This window comes from Monodon monoceros, unplaced genomic scaffold, assembly GCF_005190385.1.
Source record: "Monodon monoceros isolate NGI ecotype Baffin Bay Population unplaced genomic scaffold, NGI_Narwhal_1 Super_Scaffold_10, whole genome shotgun sequence".
In the NCBI taxonomy this organism is placed as follows: domain Eukaryota; kingdom Metazoa; phylum Chordata; class Mammalia; order Artiodactyla; family Monodontidae; genus Monodon; species Monodon monoceros.
In genome coordinates this window covers 49,821,664-49,841,482 of record NW_021703766.1, presented here as the reverse complement: position 1 = coordinate 49,841,482, position 19,819 = coordinate 49,821,664, and the positions used below count along the sequence as shown (strand labels likewise).

General features: G+C 57.6%; 2 protein-coding genes across 3 annotated transcripts; one reads left to right on the top strand and one right to left on the bottom strand.

Annotated features, from left to right (window-relative positions):
• Positions 1-561: 561 nt before the first annotated feature.
• On the top strand, positions 562-2,924 carry TMEM160 (transmembrane protein 160). Its single transcript, XM_029235542.1, has 3 exons — positions 562-782; positions 1,930-2,022; positions 2,568-2,924. Exons 1-3 carry the CDS (start codon positions 575-577, stop codon positions 2,831-2,833), a joined length of 567 nt encoding a protein of 188 aa, XP_029091375.1. The 5' UTR covers positions 562-574; the 3' UTR covers positions 2,834-2,924.
• A 37-nt stretch (positions 2,925-2,961) lies between these two features.
• On the bottom strand, positions 2,962-19,581 carry NPAS1 (neuronal PAS domain protein 1). Of its 2 annotated transcripts, XM_029235520.1 has the most exons (12): positions 19,425-19,581; positions 18,192-18,374; positions 17,554-17,789; positions 10,765-10,838; positions 10,414-10,503; positions 8,443-8,617; positions 6,924-7,039; positions 6,607-6,764; positions 5,886-5,992; positions 5,287-5,434; positions 4,139-4,233; positions 2,962-3,619 (listed from the first exon to the last, which is right to left on the bottom strand). In XM_029235520.1, exons 2-12 carry the CDS (start codon positions 18,311-18,313, stop codon positions 3,156-3,158), a joined length of 1,785 nt encoding a protein of 594 aa, XP_029091353.1. In that variant the 5' UTR covers positions 18,314-18,374; positions 19,425-19,581; the 3' UTR covers positions 2,962-3,155. The 2 variants fall into 2 exon arrangements, with proteins under 2 accessions (XP_029091353.1, XP_029091363.1); XM_029235530.1 differs by lacking the exon at positions 19,425-19,581 and having other exon boundaries at positions 3,066-3,619; positions 18,192-18,486.
• Positions 19,582-19,819: the final 238 nt, after the last annotated feature.

Sequence of the window (19,819 nt, the reverse complement as noted above, 5' to 3'; positions counted from 1 at the left end):
TAAAAAAAAAATTATGCTATGGAAAAATATTCAGTGCCACCGGTCAATGTTCACGATTGACCGCTACCATATGAAAAAAATTAATTTGTCAAACGACAACTGTTTACACCCGCCTAGAAAAAAGGTGGAATAGGGGTACAACAAAATATTAGCAGTAACCGCTCATTTGGTGGGATTAATGTTGAATTTTACTTTCTCCTCTGGGCTCTCCGAGATTTTGCAAAGTTTCTACATTAAGCACCACGAGTTTTGTTTTGTTTTTTGGCTATTAAAGTTATTAACAAAAACTACAAGTCCCGGTAGACATAGCGCCTCCGACTTCTGAAGACCGGCCTTCCCCCTGCGTAATGAACGCTGGGATTCGAAGTCCAGCCCCAGAAGCAAGGTGGGACGCACGGTACCGGCACAGATGACAGAGGAGGGATCACCGCTATTTCAACCAATGAACAGTGCGCACCGGACCTGAGTGGCATACGCAAAACCAATAGATGAGCGGCTAAGCCTGAGTGACGTGCGCTTCAGCCTACGGGCGGCCCATGGGGCGGTGCGGTGCGCCGCGGCCGTAGTGCGAACCATGGGAGGTGGCTGGTGGTGGGCTCGGGCTGCCCGCCTTGCCCGACTCCGCTTCCGGGGGGCGCTGCTGCCGCCTCCGCGGCCCCGGAGCGGGGGCGCCCGGGGGTCCTTTGCTCCTGGCCACGGCCCCCGCGCTGGGGCTTCGCCTCCCCCAGTGTCCGAGCTGGACCGCGCAGACGCCTGGCTCCTCCGGAAGGCTCATGAGACAGGTCTGGGGCTGTGGCTGGGGTCGGCCCGGATGGGAGAGGGGGATCCGCATAGCCGAGCTGTCCGCGCGCGCGAGTGGAGGATGGTGGTGGGATTTCTGCTGGAAACGGGGCCCGGGCTCAGGGGGGAGAAGGGCTTCCGTGTAAGCGCAGGCTGCAAGAGCGCAGTCTGTCCGCATAGGAGACGGGCTTGTGGATGGGACCGTGGGTCCGGTTTATGGGGTGCAGTAGGGATTGGAGAGGTTGGTCGGGCCAGGACAGGCAGCCTTATCAAACTGCGCTGTCTGGGTCGGAGAGGCTTCCAAAGAGGGCTATGGGCGGGGGAGTTGCCTACAAGAGGGGGCCTCGTTGGAGGGGCCAGTTCAGATTAAAGAGGCGACCACTCTGCGTAAAGCGGGAGCGTGGAGCCCCACAGAAAAGGGAGGAAGTTGCGGATTAGAAGAGGGAACAACCAATAGAAGAAAATCTCTGGGCTGATTGGAGGGCGTGCTGCTCCTGGCTGCAGGGGGCGGGGCCTCATGTGGGCGGTGGGGGTCCGGATTGGAGAGGACTGGTCTTGTAGGTACAGGATGGGGTAGGGGTGGGGGGATTGTAACCCGACTAGTCCCCGTTAGTGCCACACCAAGGACTTGAATGGATGTGAATGACACCAAGGAAGCGCATACCCAGCAGTAGATAGTGAGGTTTCAGAAAACTGAAGGGGGAGGCTGGAGAGAGGCCTGGGGGAGTGTGTGTGTGTGTGTGGGGGGGGGGTAACAATTTGTCCGGAAGTCTGAGGAAGAAGTGAGGGGGCACCCCTTGGGGATACACATGTGGGGAGGACGTTGACCAAGATGACCTCTTGGGACCTTCCTGTCCTCAGATTTAGGTTCTGAAATTTTGACCTTAGATCCTCCGCCAGATTCTGCAGACTGTCTTGAATCTTTGGTGTTGCAGAGTTTGGGGTGGGGAGGGGCTCAGAGATGGAGACGAGAGAGGGTTTTGGGGGGATAGGGTTTGGTAGGCGGACCACCAGGACAAGGTGGGGATTTGGGGCCAGACTGGGCGGTGAGATGAAGAGGCGCCCCTCAGTTTGACTGTCTGGGCGGGGGGGCTGCAGAGCAGGCTTTGAGCTGATGCGGATTTCTCCGCCCCGCCCCACCCCCTCCAGCCTTCCTCTCCTGGTTCCGCAATGGCCTCCTGGCATCAGGCATCGGGGTCATCTCCTTCATGCAGAGTGATATGGGTCGGGAGGCCGCCTACGGTGAGTGCAGACCCCAGTGTCGCCCCCACCAGGGAGTGGGGCGCTCCCTCCCCCACTGGGGAAGGTAGACTCCTGCCCCATCCCGTCACCCCCCCCAGAGTAAACGTCGCTAGAACCCCTCATTCTTCCCCCACCGGAAGCTGCCTCACCTTCACTTGTGAATGTCCACCTTCTACCCACCCCATCCCTACCTCCTGGGCACTGGACCCACCAGAGGGGGTGGCTCAGGGCAGGGCTGTGGGTCCTCATCCTTTCCAATCTAACTTCTCAACAAAGATGAGGGTCTCTGTCCCAGCCCCACCCCCAGCCTGGTCCTGCCCCTGCCCTTCCGACCTTATCTTTGCTCTCAGACCAACCCCCCACCTCCAAGCCTAGCCACCCCTCCGATTCCTTCTCCTGTCCCCGACCTTGGCTCTGTACTGTCCCTGACCCCTACCCCGCTCTTGAGTGTGCCCCATCCCCTTTCTAACGCCACCTCAGTCCCGTGAACGGCCTGGGTCCCCAGGATCAGCCTCCCTGACGCCGGCCCGCACTCTGTCCCACAGGCTTCTTCTTGTTGGGCGGCCTGTGTGTGGTGTGGGGAGGCGCCTCCTATGTGGTGGGCCTGGCGGCGCTGCGAGGACCCATGCAGCTCTCGTTGGGGGGCGCGGCCGCAGGCGTGGGCGCCGTGCTGGCCGCCGGCCTGCTCTGGGCTTGTGCCGTCGGCCTCTACATGGGCCAGCTGGAGCTGGACGTGGAACTGGTGCCCGAAGACGACGGGACCGCCGCAGCGGAAGGGCCGGACGAGGCGGGCCGGCCGCCACCGGAGTGAGCCGCAGGGCCGCGGCTGCGGGGAACGGCTGGGCACTGGACTGCCAGGGCCCGAGGACCGGGACATTAAAACCTGACCCTTCCCTTGCTCCCGATTCCGAGTGGTGGTTGCTTTTGCGGGGATGCTGAGCGAAGGAGGAGGGTAGGGGCGGAAGGCGCTGGGGGGCACGCGGAGATACCTAAGAAGGAAGAAAAGGAGAGAGGAGCTCCTTGACCCCAGAGAGGAGCCACAGAGCGGGAACAGGCGTTTAATTCACCGGGGCTCAGAGCCCTGGTCCCCACCCATCCCCCAGGTCCGGCCACGTGGGGGGCTGTTCCAGTCCTCAGTCCCCCTTCCGCTGCACCCTGGTGCCCAGGGGCCCCGCGTAGGGCAGGCCCAGCGCGGGGTAGAAGGCCTCGGGGAGGGTGGGGCCCGGGCCCAGCCTCTGCAGGTGCGGGTACATGAGGCCCAGCTCGGCAGGGCCGTAGCGGATGGTGCCAGGTGCGCACAGGCCCCGCACCACGGGGGGCAGGAAGCCAGTGTGCAGGAGGGAAGGTGGGGGGTCCCCAGGAGGCGCCAGGCCCCACGGCCCCACCAGGTCCTGCTTCAGGGCCCCCGCCCGGATGACCGACGTGAACTCGGGCCTCGTTGGGGCCAGGTGGCCGGACGGCTTCTCATCCCCACTGTCCTCCGGGTCTTCAGTCTCCCCCGGGCCGGGCTCCACTTTGATGGGTTTGCCCCGGGGCTGGGGGGCCTTGTCCTCCTGCGGGGGGACGGCCTGCTTTCCTTCCACTGGTGGCTCTGGCTCTGCAAGAGGAAGATTCGGAAGGGCTCCGTGTGTGCACGTCCCCAGCCCTCAGCCTTCCCATCTGTGGAATAGAGCAGCGCCCCGTGGTCAAGACCCGTGGATCTCTGCTGGAGGGGTTTGGTCCCCTTAGGGGACACTTGGCAAAGTCTGGAGGCATTTTTGGTTGTCACAACTGGGGAGGAGGATACTCCTGGATTCTAGTGGGTAGAAGTCAGGGATGCTGCTAAACGCCCTACAATGCATGGGACGGCCACCACCACAAAGCGTGACCATGCCCCAGATGTCAGAGGCTCTGGTCTGGACGCAGGCTGTCCTCTGGAAGGAAGTTCCATATGTGCACTGGCCACCTATGGCCACCAAGCTCTTCAAACGTGGCGAGTACAACTAAGGAAATGGAATTTTAATTTTAATCTTACTGTAAATAGCCACGGGTGAAGCTAGTGGCTTCTGCACCAGACAGCACAGGTCCCAGAGGCCGCTCGGAGCCTCCCAGGAGCTGGGGTGGGAGGTGGGCTCACCTGTGGGTGCTGGCTCCGGGCTGGACGTGTCCTCATGGGCCACGCTGGCCGGAAGCTGGAAGGCATCCAGAGGTATCTGGCCCCCCTCGGCTTGACTGGGACAAGATAGATGGGATTGGGAGCTCAAATCCCGGGCCACCCAGCCTCTGGTGAGGGGAGACTCCCTCCTGCCTGCCAGTCTTGTGAGTGTAGACTTCCCCTCCCGCTCTGAGTGTAGACACTTCCCCCCCCGCCCCCACCCGAGGCACTTAGGACTCATCATTGGACCCCAAACTCCAAGTTGGCTTCTAGCCCAGCTTGGCCCAGTCTCCCGAGGCCAAAACTTGGCAGCCCGTGGCCGCCTGGATGTCACCACCTAAGTGTCCCCCGGGTACCTCATGCTCATCTGACCTCAGCATCTTTCTTCCAAACCTGCTGCTCCTCTCAGAGGCTCAGACCCAGGCCCCGCAAAGCCAGAGATGGCCAGATGGCCGCCTCCCCTCCTCCACCTGTGCTGCCCGGCATTTCCCAGGACCTGCCCCTGGCCCCCCATCCCTGTCTTGTCCCACAGACCTCCCTGTACATGGCAGCCAGAGTGGTCTTTCCAAGAAGCAGATTTGACTGTGACTCTCTCCAGCCCTAAACCCTTCCCTGGCTCCCCAGTGCCCCCACCACCATCCTAAGCTTCGTCTCTTGAGACTCTATACTCCAGCCCAGAGCACCCCCTGTAGTTCCTCAGATGGGTCCGGCTGTGACCCTGAGCCTTTGCCTGTGCTGTGCCCTCGGCCTGGAACGTCCTTCCCACCTCCAGCTTCTTTCCATTATCTGCTCTGCTCTGTGGTGGCCCTCCCCTGGTAAGAGCCTGCCATGGCTCCCCAGTGCCCCAGAAGCACCCTGGGCCTGAGGCCACTTCATATCTGCCTCTTTCTCCCTGGAAGCGCTTGTCACTCCGCCACCCACCCCTGGCCTCCTGCAAGCTCATTCCTCCTCCAGGCCTTTACTCTCACTGGACCCTGTTCCCCTTCATGTTTTCACCACCACTGCCCACATCTGTCCTTTTCTAGAAGCCCTCCCTGAAGAGCCCCCACCCGAAGGTGGGGAGAGCTGGCAGAATCTTCTGGAGGGAGTTCTGAGCTCCCCGTGGGAGAGGAGAGGGGCGCAACCCTCACCTGAGCACGTAGCTGACCCAGAGCACGTGGCGCTCTCCAGGGCTCTTCCCGCTCATGGCCACGGTGGCCACGGACTGTAGCCACACGAAGCCCCCGGCGCGCTGCAGCCAACGGTAGTAACCGGTCATCACCTGGCCCTTGTCCAGCACTGGGCCCAGCCCAGGGGCCGGAGACACCGGAAGGGATGGGGTAGGGGCGGGATGAGGTGAGAGGGGCAGAGAGAGACAGGCAGTGGGAGAGAGGTGGACAGGGAGACGGGCAGAGAGGGGGCAACAGGGAAACAGGAAAGGTGAGACGGTGTGGAGAAGAGAAAGGCAAAGTACAGAAAGGGAGGCAGAGAGAGCCCGAGTCAGAAAGACAGAGCAGTAACCCGGCATCAAGGCCCCTGGATTTTGAAGGGTGGGTCAGAGCTACCCCACGGTTCCCCTTACTCCCCACGCCCCCATCCTGAGCTGTTGCTCAGAGTCTCCTTGCTGCTCTTCCTGTGGTGAGTGGAGCCCCTGGAGGTGGCAGCAGGAGGGACTGTGGTCAGCCCGGGAGAAGGACTTCCAGGGAGTGGGGCAGTGGGGGTGCTCAGGTCTGGGGTGAGGGGTCCTCACGGTCCAGGTGGCTTTGGCGGATCCTGGTTGCATCCTGTCCGTGGACAAACTGGTAGCAGCTGCGGCCCACTAGCTCCGAGGGCCCCAGGTCCATGTGGTCGCTGACTCTGAGGGCAGGGGGCAACAGAGAGGAGGGGAGAAGGGGTCCCAGACCATGGGGTGGGGAGAAAGAGGCAGGGTTGGCTCTGGAATCCCTCAGGGTCCAAACCCTGGCTCTGGAGTGCTCTGGGTCTCAGTTTTTCCCTCTGTAAAATGGGTGGGAGAATATTTAAAATAGTAGTGTCCCTCCTCGGGCAGCTATGGGCATTCAAGCAGACGGCACTCCTGGGTGTGGGGTGGCCCGGCCACCCGGCGCTCGGTGCTTGGAGACCAATTCGCTATTTAATTTCCCCCCACTGCGTCGTGCGGGAGAGTGGATGAGAGATGAGAGGCCGGAGAGGCAGAGAGAAATAGGATCAGGGAAGGGCGGAGCTCTGCTGAAGGGAGGGCCTGGGTCTCTCGGAATCGAGCACAGCCCCGCCTCCATCCCAGAGGCCCCGCCCCAGGCCCCGCCCTAGACCCCGCCTTCACTCCCTCTTCCAGTTCGCCCTCCGCGGCTTTCCCTCCTCCCGCGGCTCCCCAGGGCCCCGCCCCCACCCCGCCCCCGAGCTCCTCTGACTTCCTGCCTACCCCCCTCTCCCGTGCGACCCCATCCTCCCACCTCAGCCCCCAACCCCGGTACCTGCTCTCACAAGCAAGGATGGTGAGACCCAGGCTGAGTCGGAAGACGATCATGTGTCCGTGCAGCGGCAGCTCAGCCAGTGGGGCCGGGGGCAACGTGTGGCCAAGGGCCACAAGGCCCAGGGCGCGGGCCCGAAGGCGACCGGTCACATGGATGACCTGCAGGTGGCAGGCGCGATCGGAGGAGGGCAAGGCGGGGCCAGTGGGGCGGGAGGACTAGGGGGGCCCGTGGACAGAGCTGGCGTGAATACAGGCGCTCTCCTTGGGCCAGGGAGGGGACCCGGGAGTCAGAGGCTGGGGCGGAGAGCTCACACCCACCTTGTACCCTGAGGCCTTGACGTGCAGCCCCCTCTTGGTGAGGGTGGATTTCATGCGGATGAAGAAGGAGCGCTCCTGGACCCGGGAGGAGGGGGGCACCTCGATGGGGCTGGCCTCTGGGACGAAGAGTGAAGGAAGGTTATGGAGTCCTGAAGAGGACACACACGGGCCACCCCTGCCCTCTACAGAGCTATCCAGACACAGGGTCATGGCCACAGTCACACAGACGCACCTACTGGGTTCTACAAGCCCACTGACATCCTACATCAACCTCCCCTCCCAGCAGCACCCAGCCTGGTCTTTCTAAAGCTCAGATCTGACCCCATCCCTCCTCTGCTCTGAACCTGCCATGGCTCCCTAGTACCCTTGGGGGAAAGCCCAGCTCCTCCTCACCATGGCCTAAAACTTTGGCGAGAACTGCCTCCTGCTGACATCATCTCTAGCCACAACCTCCAGGTCTCAGATCAGACATCTCCTCCAGGAAGTCCTCCCTGACCCCCAGGCTGGGTCAGCTGCCCCTCCGGGGTCTCCTACCCCAGCCCTGCCCACTCTGAGTCATCACTGTCTGGGGACAGGGTCAGTCTCCCCCACTGGACTGTGAGCCCCGGGAGGGTGGGGCTGGGGCTCTTGTCACCACTGTGTCCCCAGCCCTGCCCAACCGAGGGCTGAGCACAGAGTGGGGGCTTGGGCTATAGCAACAAATAAGCCACACAAATACAGATTATTCTATAAACCCTGTGAAATTGTCTTATAAATATGCTCACACCCAGATGACCCTGTGCCTCAAACTGAGGTGTAAATATAATCACGCCCCCTAACAGTCCCACACGTGTCACAAACATCTCCCCAAGCTTGCAAGCACTGCTGATAGCTCAGATGGTTTGGGTATTAAGCAAACTCCATATAAGAAAAGCCTATTTATGAGAAAGATAACCTCAGTCCCCCAATATCTCAGAGCTAAAAGGGTAATCTCCAACACCCTCCCCAAAATGGAGTGGAATTTTCCACTGGAGAGGAGTAGAAGCACAGGCGCTGGAGTCAGACAAGCCTGGGCTGGAGTCCAGCTCAATCACTTACAGCTGACCTGGGACACAACCTCTCTATGCTGTGCCCCAGGTTCCTCCTCTATAAAATGGAGATAGTCATAGCTCCTGCTTTGTGGGCTTGTGGTTAGGATTTAATAAAATTATGTACTTAAAGGCAGGGCACGTGTAAATGCCCAATAAGCACACGTTGTTATTATTATTTACCAAAGCCTGGTTCCATCTGTCACCCACAGGCACCCACCTCCACTCTGCAGCCAGAGGGGTCTTTCTAAAGCTCAAATCTTGGGGATCCAGGCAATCTTAGGGAGCCACGTCTCGCTACCTCAATTTAGACTCTGATTCATTTTACAAAAACTTGCTTGCAATACTCTAACAAGAGTGTTTTTGTATAAAGGAGACATAGTTGGATACATTGTACCCATCATCCCCTAAGCTACCCTCAGGCCTCTTTCTTTGGGGATGCTGAGAATTACCGATCTCAGGGGTTTCCGCAAGCGAGGAGGACGAGGACGAGGAGGAGGAAGAGGAGGGGACGGAGGGCGGGGTGGGGGGTCCGGGGGTCGGGGCCCGCAACCCCAGTTGCTCCAGCACCTCGGAGTGGTCCCCCGGATGAATGTAGTCGAAGAGGCTGCTGCCCGTCAGCTCCACCTGCCGGCGAAGGAGGGGAATGCAGGGGGCGGGTGAGGTGCGCGCGCAGTCACTCGCCCTCCTGTTCTGCCACAGGCTCACTCGCCAGCAAGCAGGTGTGTGTTTTTATTAGAAAATAAATATATATATATATTTAAACCATTTTAAAGGAGGATAAAAACTTAGGCGCTTCCCGTGCCCTCCCACTTCAAACCCAGAGATTATTAAGGATTTTCTGCCCCTGCCTAGAGTATAAAGAAGCTGTGTATGTGGTTGGGATGGGGGTGTCGTAAGCCTTCATATACGCAGCTCTTGCTTACTCACTCACCCCCATACAGCAAACAACTGCGCCCTGAAATGACTCACAGGATGGAAATCAGGACACAAGCAGTGGAATGGCTTTCAAACTCTTTAAAGAGTTAGAACCTTTTAATTAGACAGACTTTACATTCATTTCATCCCTCAAATCTCTCACAGTAGTGCCCTTACCTCCACACCTTCCCAGTCCCCGCACCCATCTTCTCCCTGCTGTGTTTCTGTCCCAGCGTCCTCACTGGTCTTCTGGCCTTCAGTCCCCACGTACATAACCCTCCCTAAGTTACTCCCCTGACCATGGCCCTCCTCCTCTCAGAAACCTCCCATGGGACTTCCCTGGTGGCACAGTGGTTAAGAATCCGCCTGCCAATGCAGGGGATACGGGTTTGAGCCCTGGTCCTGGAAGATCCCACATGCCGTGGAGCAACTAAACCCGTGCACCACAACTACTGAGCCTGTGCTCTAGAGCCCGTGAGCCACAACTACTGAGCCCACAACTACAGAAGCCCATGCACCTACAGCCCGTGCTCCGCAACAAGTGAAGCCACCGCAATGAGAAGCCTGCGCACCGCAACGAAGAGTATCCTGCTCACCACGACTAGAGAAAGCCCGCGCGCAGCTACGGAAAGCCAACGCAGCCAAAAATAAAAATAAATAAAGTAAAATTTAAAAAAAAGAAAAGAAACCTCCCATGGCTCCCACTGCCCCTGGGCTTGGGGTCACATGCTTCCCTCTATCCCTCATTAAACACCCCCCCACACACACACACCAGCTTTGAGCCTTTCCCCCCACTCTTCCTCCCTCCCTTCCTCTTGTCCATATTCTCCCTTCAGGGTCTTCCTCCTCCAGGAACCTCCAACAACTCACTGAAGAGCTGCTCACGAAGGCCAAATACCAATGCACTGAATTTTCTAAATTTACCATTTGTCAAAATCTTTGTAACAATGATAAAAGTTGACAGCAATTTGTACTGATTGCATTGGCAAGGCCTAAGACGCTGCACGGAGACAAGACTCCAGGGCTGGGGGCTTTTGGCTTCTCTTTGCCCTCCTTTTACCTTTCAGCCACCAGCTGCAGGAGCTGGAACAGAAACAGTGGGTTGAAATAAAGGCAAAATGAAAACTAGTCAACGAAAATGCCACAGAAAATCTTCCCAGCTGGAAACCCCAAGCCCTTCCGGTACGAATTGCTGTAATCCTTTAAAAGTGTTAAGAATAAACAAGTTTTGGTAAATACGGTACAGTTGGCAACCCCTCATAGGCAAATTTAGCTTTCTGCTATTTTGCTCTCTCCAAATCGACCTCTTGCTTTAATAACCCTCCTCTGCCTGGGAGGAGGAGCCATGTTAGGTGCCATGTGGGGTTCCAAGGAACACACTTTGGGAACCAAAGATCCAGTCCTTTTTTTTTTTTCATGCTGGGATGGTGAGGCCAGGAGAGAGGAGGGCCGGCAAGGGAGATGGCAGCTGAGCCAGTCCAGGCAGGCTGCTGCGGGCCCCTTACCTGTGAGAGACCCAGATAAATGGAGACTGTCTCTGAGATGTAGAGGAACTTCCCTTCCTGGTTCAAGGCAAACACGAAGCCGTCCAGGGACTAGAGTGGGGAGAGATGGGGTCGGGGAGAGGAGGGCCTGGCATCTGTAAGAGGTTCTGAAATCTGGATCTCCGCCTGGGATGGATTATTCTGGGGTAAGGCGCTTCAGTGGCCCTGGGGGGAGCAGGAGGGGGAGCCTGAGCATTCTGCCCCCCAGTTCTGGGGCTCCCCTACGGGACTGATGCTGGAGAAAAGGGTGCGGTTCTCCCGAGACGGCCACCAGGTGGCAGCAAGGAGCAGCAGACAGGGAAGGGGCCTCACCTGCAGGATGTGTCCTCCCAGGTGCTGCTCGAAGACTTCGGAGACCAGCGCCACGGGGCCCCTGCGGCCTGGGGCTGGGGGAAGAGCGAGGGGTGAGGCCAGGGCCTGTTGGCCCTATGAAGAATCGAATAGGTGGTGTGAAATAAAGAAGCACGGGGGGTTTCCCTGGTGGCACAGTGGTTAAGAATCCGCCTGCCAATGCAGGGGACATGGGTTCGAGTCCAGGTCCAGGAAGATCCCACATGCCGTGGAGCAACTAAGCCCATGCGCCACAACTACTGAGCCTGCGCTCTAGAGCCCGCGAGCCACAACTATTGAGCCCACGTGCCACAACTACTGAAGCCTGCGCCCCTAGAGCCTGTGCTCCGCAACAAGAGAAGACACCGCAATGAGAAGCCCGTGCACCGCAACGAAGACTAGCCCCCCGCTCGCCGCAACTGAAGAAAGCCCACGTGCAGCAACAAAGACCCAACGCAGCCAAAATATTTTATTTATTTATTTTAAATAAATAAATAAATAAATGAAAGAAGCAGCATGGGGAAAGGCCTGTTGAAGGAGGAGGGGGTGTTTGAGCTCAGACCTGAAGGGTGAGAAGGAGGCAGATAGGAGACAGAAACGGAGACAGAGAGACAGAGAAAGAGACATTGAGAGACAAAGACAGACAAATAGATGGACAGAGAGATATAAGGAAATAGAGAAAGAAATAAGGGCGTTACAACTCAACAACAAAAGGATGAACAACGCAATTCAAAAATGCGCAAAGGATTTGAACAGATATTCTTCCAAAGAAGATGCACAAATGGCCGATAAGCACGTGAAAAGATGTTCAACATCATTAGTCATTAGCAAAATGCAAATCAAAACCACAGTGAGAGATCACTTCACACCCGCTAGGATGGTTCGAATTTTTTTTTAAATAGAAAATAAGTGTTGGCGAGGATGTGGAGAAATTGGAACCCCCGTGCATTGCTGGTGAGAATGTGAAACGATGTGCCACTCTGGAAAATAGTTTGGCAATTCCTCAATAAGTCAAACATAGAATTACCATATAACCCAGCAATTCCACTCCTAGGTATACACCCCAAAGAATTGAAAACAGGTGCTCTAACAAATACTTGTACATGAATGTTCATAGCAGCATTACTCCTAATAGCCAAAAGGTGGAAACAACCCAAATGTCCATTAACTGATGAATGGATAAATAAAATGTGCTATATTCATAGAATGGAAGATTATTCATCCATAAAAAGAAATGGAGTACCGATCCATGCTACGACGTGAATGAACTTTGAAAACATTATGCTAAGTGAAAGAAGCTGAACACAGAGGCTACACAGTGTAGGATTCAATTTATATGAAACGTTCAGAAGAGGCAAACCCAGAGATGGAAGGCAGATCAGTGGTTGCCAGGGGCTGGGGGAAGGGGTAGGAGGAATGGGGAGGGACTGCTAATGGGACAGGGTTTTGGAGGGTGATGAAAATGTTTTGGAACTAGATAGAAGGGCTGGTTGTACAACGTTGTGAACGTGCTAAGTGCCACCCAATTGCACACTGTAAAACGGTGAATTTCATGTTATATAAATTTTACCCCAATGAAATTTTTTTTAAAAGAGAGAGGGGTAGAGACATATATAGACACAGAGAAACTGAGACAGAGATAGGTAAAGACAGAGAGACATAAAGAGATGGAGGGACAGAGGGAAACATGTACAGAGACAGATACAGAGAAAGTGGCAGGAAGACAGAGATGGAGAAGTAGACAGAAAACAGAGACACAGGCCGACCCATCCCCCACAGTGAGGAGCAGAGGGCTCCAGACATCCATGCTGGGCGTGGGCAGAGGCCCTGTGTTCCTGGACTCTGTTCCCACCCAGGATGCCCTCCCTGACCCTGCAGAGAACAACCCCCGCAAGGGGTCCCTGCCCAGATTGGGGAGCCAGTGACCTCGAGGGTCCCCAGGCACCTGGCCTGCAGGGCCGAGGGTCCAGTTCTGGTGTTAAACCCCAGGACTGTTCCTCCCTGGCTGTGTGCCCTGGGACCAGTGCCTTCACTTCTCTGTGCCTCAGTTTCCTCCTCTGTCAGGTGGGTTTGCTAACGAGCTGATCTCACAGGGGTGTTGAGCATTCAGTTGGCTTAGGGAACTGAAAGGGCCTACCAGGCGCCCGCATGCAGCAGGTGCTCTGAAACAGAGCTGGGATCAGTATTAATAGCGTGATTACTATTGTTATTTCCAGACCATCAAAACACCAGGCGGCGAAACGCCACCCCCTCCTCCCGAATCAGGACGCAGCTCCCAAGCCCCGCCCCCAGCCCCTTAATGTTTGGTCTCGCCTCCTCTCCCAGGAGCACCCCCAGCATCCCCACGGCTGTTCACACCCTTTTTCCACCCCCGCCTGGAACTCCAGGAACAATAACGGGGGGGGGGTGTGTGATGGGGACCCCTCCCCCGAGATGCAGCGGGAACCAGCCGGGTGACAGGCGGGAACAATGCCGCCTGCTAATTGTCGCAATTTTCCCCTGTCATTTTTGCTAATTCCTTCATTTTCCCTCTCACAGGATCAGCCCAGGTCAGACTGAACGGCTGCAATTAACAGCCTTAATGGGCACGTCGGGAGGGGGGTGTGTATAGGGGGAGGGCTCAGCCACTTGCTGTTCCCTCATCCTTTCCCCGGCCTCTGTCCCCATCCCTGACTGATGTGTCTTATTACCCCCGGCCTCCCCCTGCCCCAAATCCACCAACTCCCTAACTCCTCTCTCTGTGTTTCCTCCTCTCTTCCACAAATACCTCAACTCCTGTGTCCGCCAGATTCAGCTGTGGGCCCTTCCCTACTCTCAGATCTGCCCCCTCCTCACATCCGGACCCCAACCATCATTCGCTCATTCAACAAACATTTGCTGAGTTTCTTATCAGAGCCTGCCTCTGCTGGAACAAAACTGCCCCAGCTGTCATCTTCCCCCACACACAGAGGGGGCGCTGAGAGGCCGAGGGGCCGAGGGGAGAAGCCAAGACTTCTCCCAGGGGTCCCCCTCCACCTCCCATTCTCAACTGCCCTGAGGGATTTGCTGCCCTGGGCTAGGGCAACTAATGAAGGGCTGGGACTTCATTAGCTTTGGAAGTCTGGGAGAGGGAGCCCCCTGCCATAATCAGAGTGCCTTGCTCCCTGGGAGCAGGCCTGAGGACTGGAGTGGGTACATTTCTGGCTGTACTTTCCTCAGCTGCATCTGTGAAATTGGTCTAGGGCTGGAGCTGAATGGGTTCATGCAGGCAAATGGCACACAGCCAGGTACACAATAGGTGAGTCCTGCACTATTCTTATCAGAATAAGCTCTACTTCGGGCACCTCTACCTTTTGGGGAGGCTTCCTTACCATCCACCTTGACCCTCGCTTTCTCCCACACCTTCACCCATATTCTGCAAGTCCTGAGGCTGGACCCTCACTGCATCACCTGAATCCTACCACCTCTCACCCCACTGCCCCCACCCTGGTCTAGCTGCCCCACCTCCCGCCTGGACGACTGCACTTGCCTCCTCACTGGGCTCCCAGCTTCTGCCCTCACATCCATCACCTCTGTAACTCCCATCTCACTCAGGGTAACAGCCAAAGTCCTCACCACGGCCTGAGAGGCCCTGCAGGACCTGGCCCCTGACCCGCTGACCACTTCCTGCCTCACTTACTCCTCTCTGGAGCCCCTGACCTCACAACTGTGACCTGCATGTAGCAAGCTGATTGCTGCCTGCCTCAGGGCCTTTGTACTTGCTGTTCCCTCTGCCTGGAAAACTCTCCTCCCAGCTTTTCTCCTAGCTTTTGCTCCCTCACCTCCTTCCAGTCTCAGCTCAAAGGTCACTTAGAGAGGCCGTGCCTGACCTGTGAGTTGTGATGTCCCCCCTCCTCCCCTCACGCAGTTCTATAGTCACCCAAGAAATACTTAGTGACCCCTTACTGTGCCCCAGGCACTATTCTAGGCTCAGCACACAAGGTGCTGTGGGGGAGAAACACAATAAACAACAGAAATAAAAAATATATAGTATTAGATATGATTAGTACTATGGAAAGAAATAAGGCAGGAAAGGAAGATAGGACATGCTGGGAGCAGGGGGTTGTCTTTTCTTTTTAAGCACCTACTATATGCCACATGCTATTCTCTCTCTCTCTTTTTTTAAAGTCTTTATTGAATTTGCCACAATATTGCTTCTGTTTTATGTTTTGTTTTTTTGGCCCTGGGCATGCGGGATCTTAGCTCCCTGACCAGGGATCAAACCTGCACCCCCTACACTGGAGGGAGAAGTCTTAACCACTGGACCACCAGGGAAGTCCCAGGGTTGTCATTTTTAATAGAGTGGTCAGGGAAGGCTTGACTGAAAAGCTCACATTCTAAGGGAAGGGAGTTCCTGGTGGAAGCCCAGCAAGTGCAAAGGCCCTGAGGTGGGAACAGGCTTCTCTGAACAGCAAGGTGGCCCATGTGGGGGAGGGGGTTGAAGAGGCCAGAGGGGTGGAAAGGTGATATCAAGGAGGTGGGGGGCAAGGGACCTACCGTGTCAGGTGTGTAGGCCCACCTTTGAGGGCAGGGACTTTGTCCTGTTCCCTGCTGTGTCCCCAGCACCTAGAACGGTGCATGGCACAGGGAAGGTATTCATTGGGCATTTGTTGAATGAATGACAAACACTGATAGGAGATCAAGGCTGTCTCCTCCCCAGACTTAGAGCCCCCTGGCTAGACTTCAACATCTGTCATCCCATTTCACTGATGGTAGAGTAAGGCCCAGAGAGAGGCCGAGACCTGCAACATAGGACCCATCCCTGGAGACCCACAAGCATGCCAAGGATGGTGGTTGAGAAGGTGGGCTCTGGAGCCAGGCCACTTGAGTTTGAATCTCAGCTGGGCCCCTTCTCAGTTGTGTGACCTTGGGCAAAGAGCTTCACGGCTCTGGGTCTCAGTTTTCCCCTTCTGTAAAACGGGAACATAGCATTGCCTCCCTCCGAAGATTTTTGAGAGGATTAGCCAGTGAATTTGGATGCAGCACTCAACACCGTGTCTGACTGGTACGTTACTGCTATTATTTTTGAGGAGAACGCGGGAGCCCCCCCTCCTTTACAGAGAGCTTGAGGCAGAATGCTTTGCTCTCTGACGGCAGCTAATTCACTGTCCTCAGTTTTCCCATCTGAACTATTGAAGCAGGTGCTTGGCCTCTTGTTGGGGTCCCGGGAGAGCAGGAAATGCTCCCAATTTCTTAATTTTGTGGGTACAGCGGGAGTCCACGCAGTTCCTCCCCCGCACACTGTCCTGCCCCTCCCCCTTCCCACGTACAGGCAGGGAGGTTGCTGAGGTCAGTGGTCTTGAATCAGCCATCCCGGCAAGCACGGAGGGGGGAGGCCGGACGCCGGTGAGGCTCTCTCAGCGTCTTCCCCCTTTCTCTCCCCGGGGCTTGGGGACAATAGACAAGATGTTTATCCCCCGCCGGCGCACATGTTGTTCGCGGTAATGACAGTAATCAGTGGCGCTAACGCCGCATTCTCTCCGCGCCAGTCAATTCGCCTAATTACCGCCCGGGAAGCCGGATTATTTAAATTTAAATGGTGATTTATTGCGAGTTTAATCCATGCTATTTTCTCTCCCCCCTCCCCCCTGAGACCAGGGCAGGAGGGGAATTGGAGCCCCTCCAACCCCACCTTAAGGACAACCCTTCGGGGGGGGGGTGGAGGTAGCCTAGGGTGCCCTGTCCCTGTCACCTGCGACCTCAGATGAAGACGATTCTCTCTCTTCTAGCAATAAAAGTAATAAAACATAAAATAGAAGTAATAACAATAACATAACACTTCTATATAATGAAGTCTGAATAATAATGAAAGTAGATATCTATCTATATATCTGTGTTTTACATATTCTATATTTTAACATATTATTGATTGCATTTCGTTATTGTGTCTTGGCCAGTAGGATGTCAGCCTGTCCAGGGCAGGCGCTTTTATGCAGCTTGTTTTCTGCTGGATCTCCAGGGCTCAGAACCGTAGCAGGCACACAGTAGATGGTCAATAAACCTGCAGGTAACCATTGATAACAGTGCTTGCTAGACATTGATCGTTTACTCTGTGCCAGGTGTGTTTAGGGTCTTTACACATACACATATTACCTGGTAGATCTTCTTCTCTTCTCAGCCCTGCGGGTGGGGGTGGGGCTTCATCATGATTCCCATTTCACAAGTGAGGCACAGAGAGGTGAGGTGACCTGCCCAGGGTCACAACGGTGGGGAGTGGCTGAGTGGGGACAGGGACCCCCGTCTTTCTGAAGCTCGCCATCTTACCTGCCATATTATCCTGTCTCCCTCCCGCATCCCAAACTGGGAATTCAGACTCTAGAGGTTCCCTCTGGGGTCCCTCAGGTCTGAGTGCGGGAGTTTCTTGCCCATTAGTGGATAGGAGGCCCAGGCTGGGTCTCCCCTGTCCCGCCCATGGCGCTGTGATAATCTCCTTTGTGATAATAATGATTCATTTTCCCTGATAACAATAAGAGCATTAACTGGTTGTATGATCCAGTGTGGCCAGGCCCGTGATTAGGCCAGAATTCATGAAATCGTCCCTACCTGGTGAGCCCGTTTTAGAGATGAGTAAACTGAGGCTTGGACAGTTGAAGCCGCCTGATAGGAACACACAAAAGGTCTGACTCCAAATCCTGTACTCCCTCAGGGTGCAGGACCTGGGAGAGAGCTGGTGCGCACCCTCAGATACCGGGTGCCCTGCACCGGGGGAGCGCGCCTGGACACCCCCCCCCACCCCCGCGCATGCGCACTCACCTAGGCCAGCCTGCGGCCCCGCGGACCTCAAACCCCAGGGTGGCGCCCCGAGAGCGGCGAAGCGGCGCAGGCGGAGGTAGGTGACGCTGAGGCGCACGATGGACGCCTTGTCCAGCTGGCTGGAGATGGCTCCGGGCAGCGGGAGTAGCTTGGCCAGCTCGAAGAACTCCAGGTTCTCCTTTCCGCGCCGCGAGCGCGCCGCGTTACGGGACTTCTCTTTGCGCTGCGCCTGCAGGCTGGGCGGGCGGCGCGGAGGGGGCGTCAGCGGGACCCGGGGACTCAGGGGTCTGGGGTTGAGGGACGAGCCTCGCCTCTTGGGGCCTCGGGAACAGGACGGGATGTTGAAAGTGGATTCAACACTCCCGAGGTGGGGCAGAGCCTGAGTGTGACCTCTACACCCGGCCGTGGAGCAGAACCTGGGGTGTAAATTCTGGGGGAAGGAGGAGGAAGAGGAGGGAGATAAGAATGTTGGGTAGGAATTCCGAAGAAGGGGGCTAGGAACAGAACGCCAGGTGTGTGGGGTGGGTGTTACAGAAGAAATTCTGGCCCGAGGGGGCGGGGCAGAAGGCGAGTGTGAATCCTCCCGGGACACCGCCTTGGGGGCGGGACCACAGCCCGAGGGGCGGAGCTTTGCTCACCAGGGTCCGGGCGGGGTCTTGACCACGAACCCTGGCAGAAAGTCCCAAGGGACGCTGCCGCCGCGACCTCCCCCGCACCTGACCTCGCCTCCACCGCCACTGCTGGGGTAGGGGGCCGCCATCTCCGCGGAGACCCGCTCAGGCGGGCTCAGAGCAGCCTGCGGAACTCGAGAGCCGCGTCTCCTGCAGCGGGAAGGAGCGGGAGGCAGCGCTCAGCGCCCGAGGGGGCAGGTGGGGCACCTGCTAGGGAAACCGAGGTCCGCGTGGGGCGCAGGGTCCCAGCAAGGAGCTGCGGCTAGATGCTGCCTCAGTTTCCCCTCCCTGGGGGCCCCGCTACACAGTCCGCAGCTCTCACCGCGCCGGGCTCTGGGAGAAGCTCAGGACGAGGACGTGCCCCGCCGCCGCCTCCCCCGCGCCGCCCGCTAGAGCGCCCGCCTCACGCCCGCGCCGGGCCGGCTCCCGCATACCAATAGGCGCACGCGGCGCGCATACGGATCCGACCGGCCCGCGCGCTGCGTGCCAAGCATGCCCAAGCCGGGAGGGGGGCGGGCGCCTCGCCCGGGCCCGGGCGCGCCCGGCTGCAGCCCCCAGAGCCCTCTGCCCCGGGGAATCCGCCCCCAGAAGCCCATCCCAGGAGTCCGGTTCCTTGCATCTGCCGTGCGCCTATTTCCCGGGCTGGGCTAAGGAGGTAGCGGGGACAGAGGGCAGGGACCCCACCCTATGCTCTGCCCAAGGACCACCCCCAGCCCCTCGGGGTGATGCCACGTGTCTGGGCAGCCAAATCTCCGCAACCACAACTTCCTCCCTGAAGGCCCGGACGTGCGAGCCTCAACCCCAGATGCAGTGGCCAGAGCCTCAGCCAGAGGACGCCCCCAGGATGGACCAGACACTCGGGGCCCAAGTGTCCTAGTATCCAGATCCCCCAGAACAAGGAACGTGTTGAATTCGGTCTTCATTCCTCCAGGACTAGGCATTCAGGATCCACCCCCGCTCCCCATATCCACACCAGCCCCAAGCTTCCCCAACCAAGTGTCCCGATGCCCTAGACCTTGGCGTCCAGATCCCCCAGCCCCCTATTTCTCCAGGACCCAACATCTGTGCGCCCCCTCCCTCAGCCTCGGGATACAGGCGTTCCGATGCCCTAGCTCCCAGCACACTGGAGTTCCGGTCCCCTTTTCTTCCAGGACCCAGGAGTTCCCTGTCCTCTCATGCCAGCCCCCAGGCGTTCCCTACCCGCAGTACCCACAGCCTCGTTACCTGGCCACGGGTCAGGCTCCGGGCACGGCGTGGGGCCGGCCGGGCGGCGCAGCAGAGGAGAGGCCCCATAGACCCCGGGGCGGGCCGGGCTCGGCGAGTCGCGCGGGCTGTGGCGCTAGGCTCTCAGCGCCCACCGAGGCCTCGCAGACTTCGAGATGCGGGGACAGCGCTGGCGGGAGGGGGCGGGGCCTGCTGGAGCCCCGCCCACAGACTCTCCGCCCTTGGGTCCAGCCCAGCTCCAGCCACTCTGGCCTTTTCCGTGGTAGGGGTTTCCAAGCAAGGGAGTCCCGGGCTGCTCTGGTGTCCGAGTCCCCTCACCCCACCGGAACGAGAACGTCGAAGTCAGCTTTCCCACCCCGAGAGAAGAACAC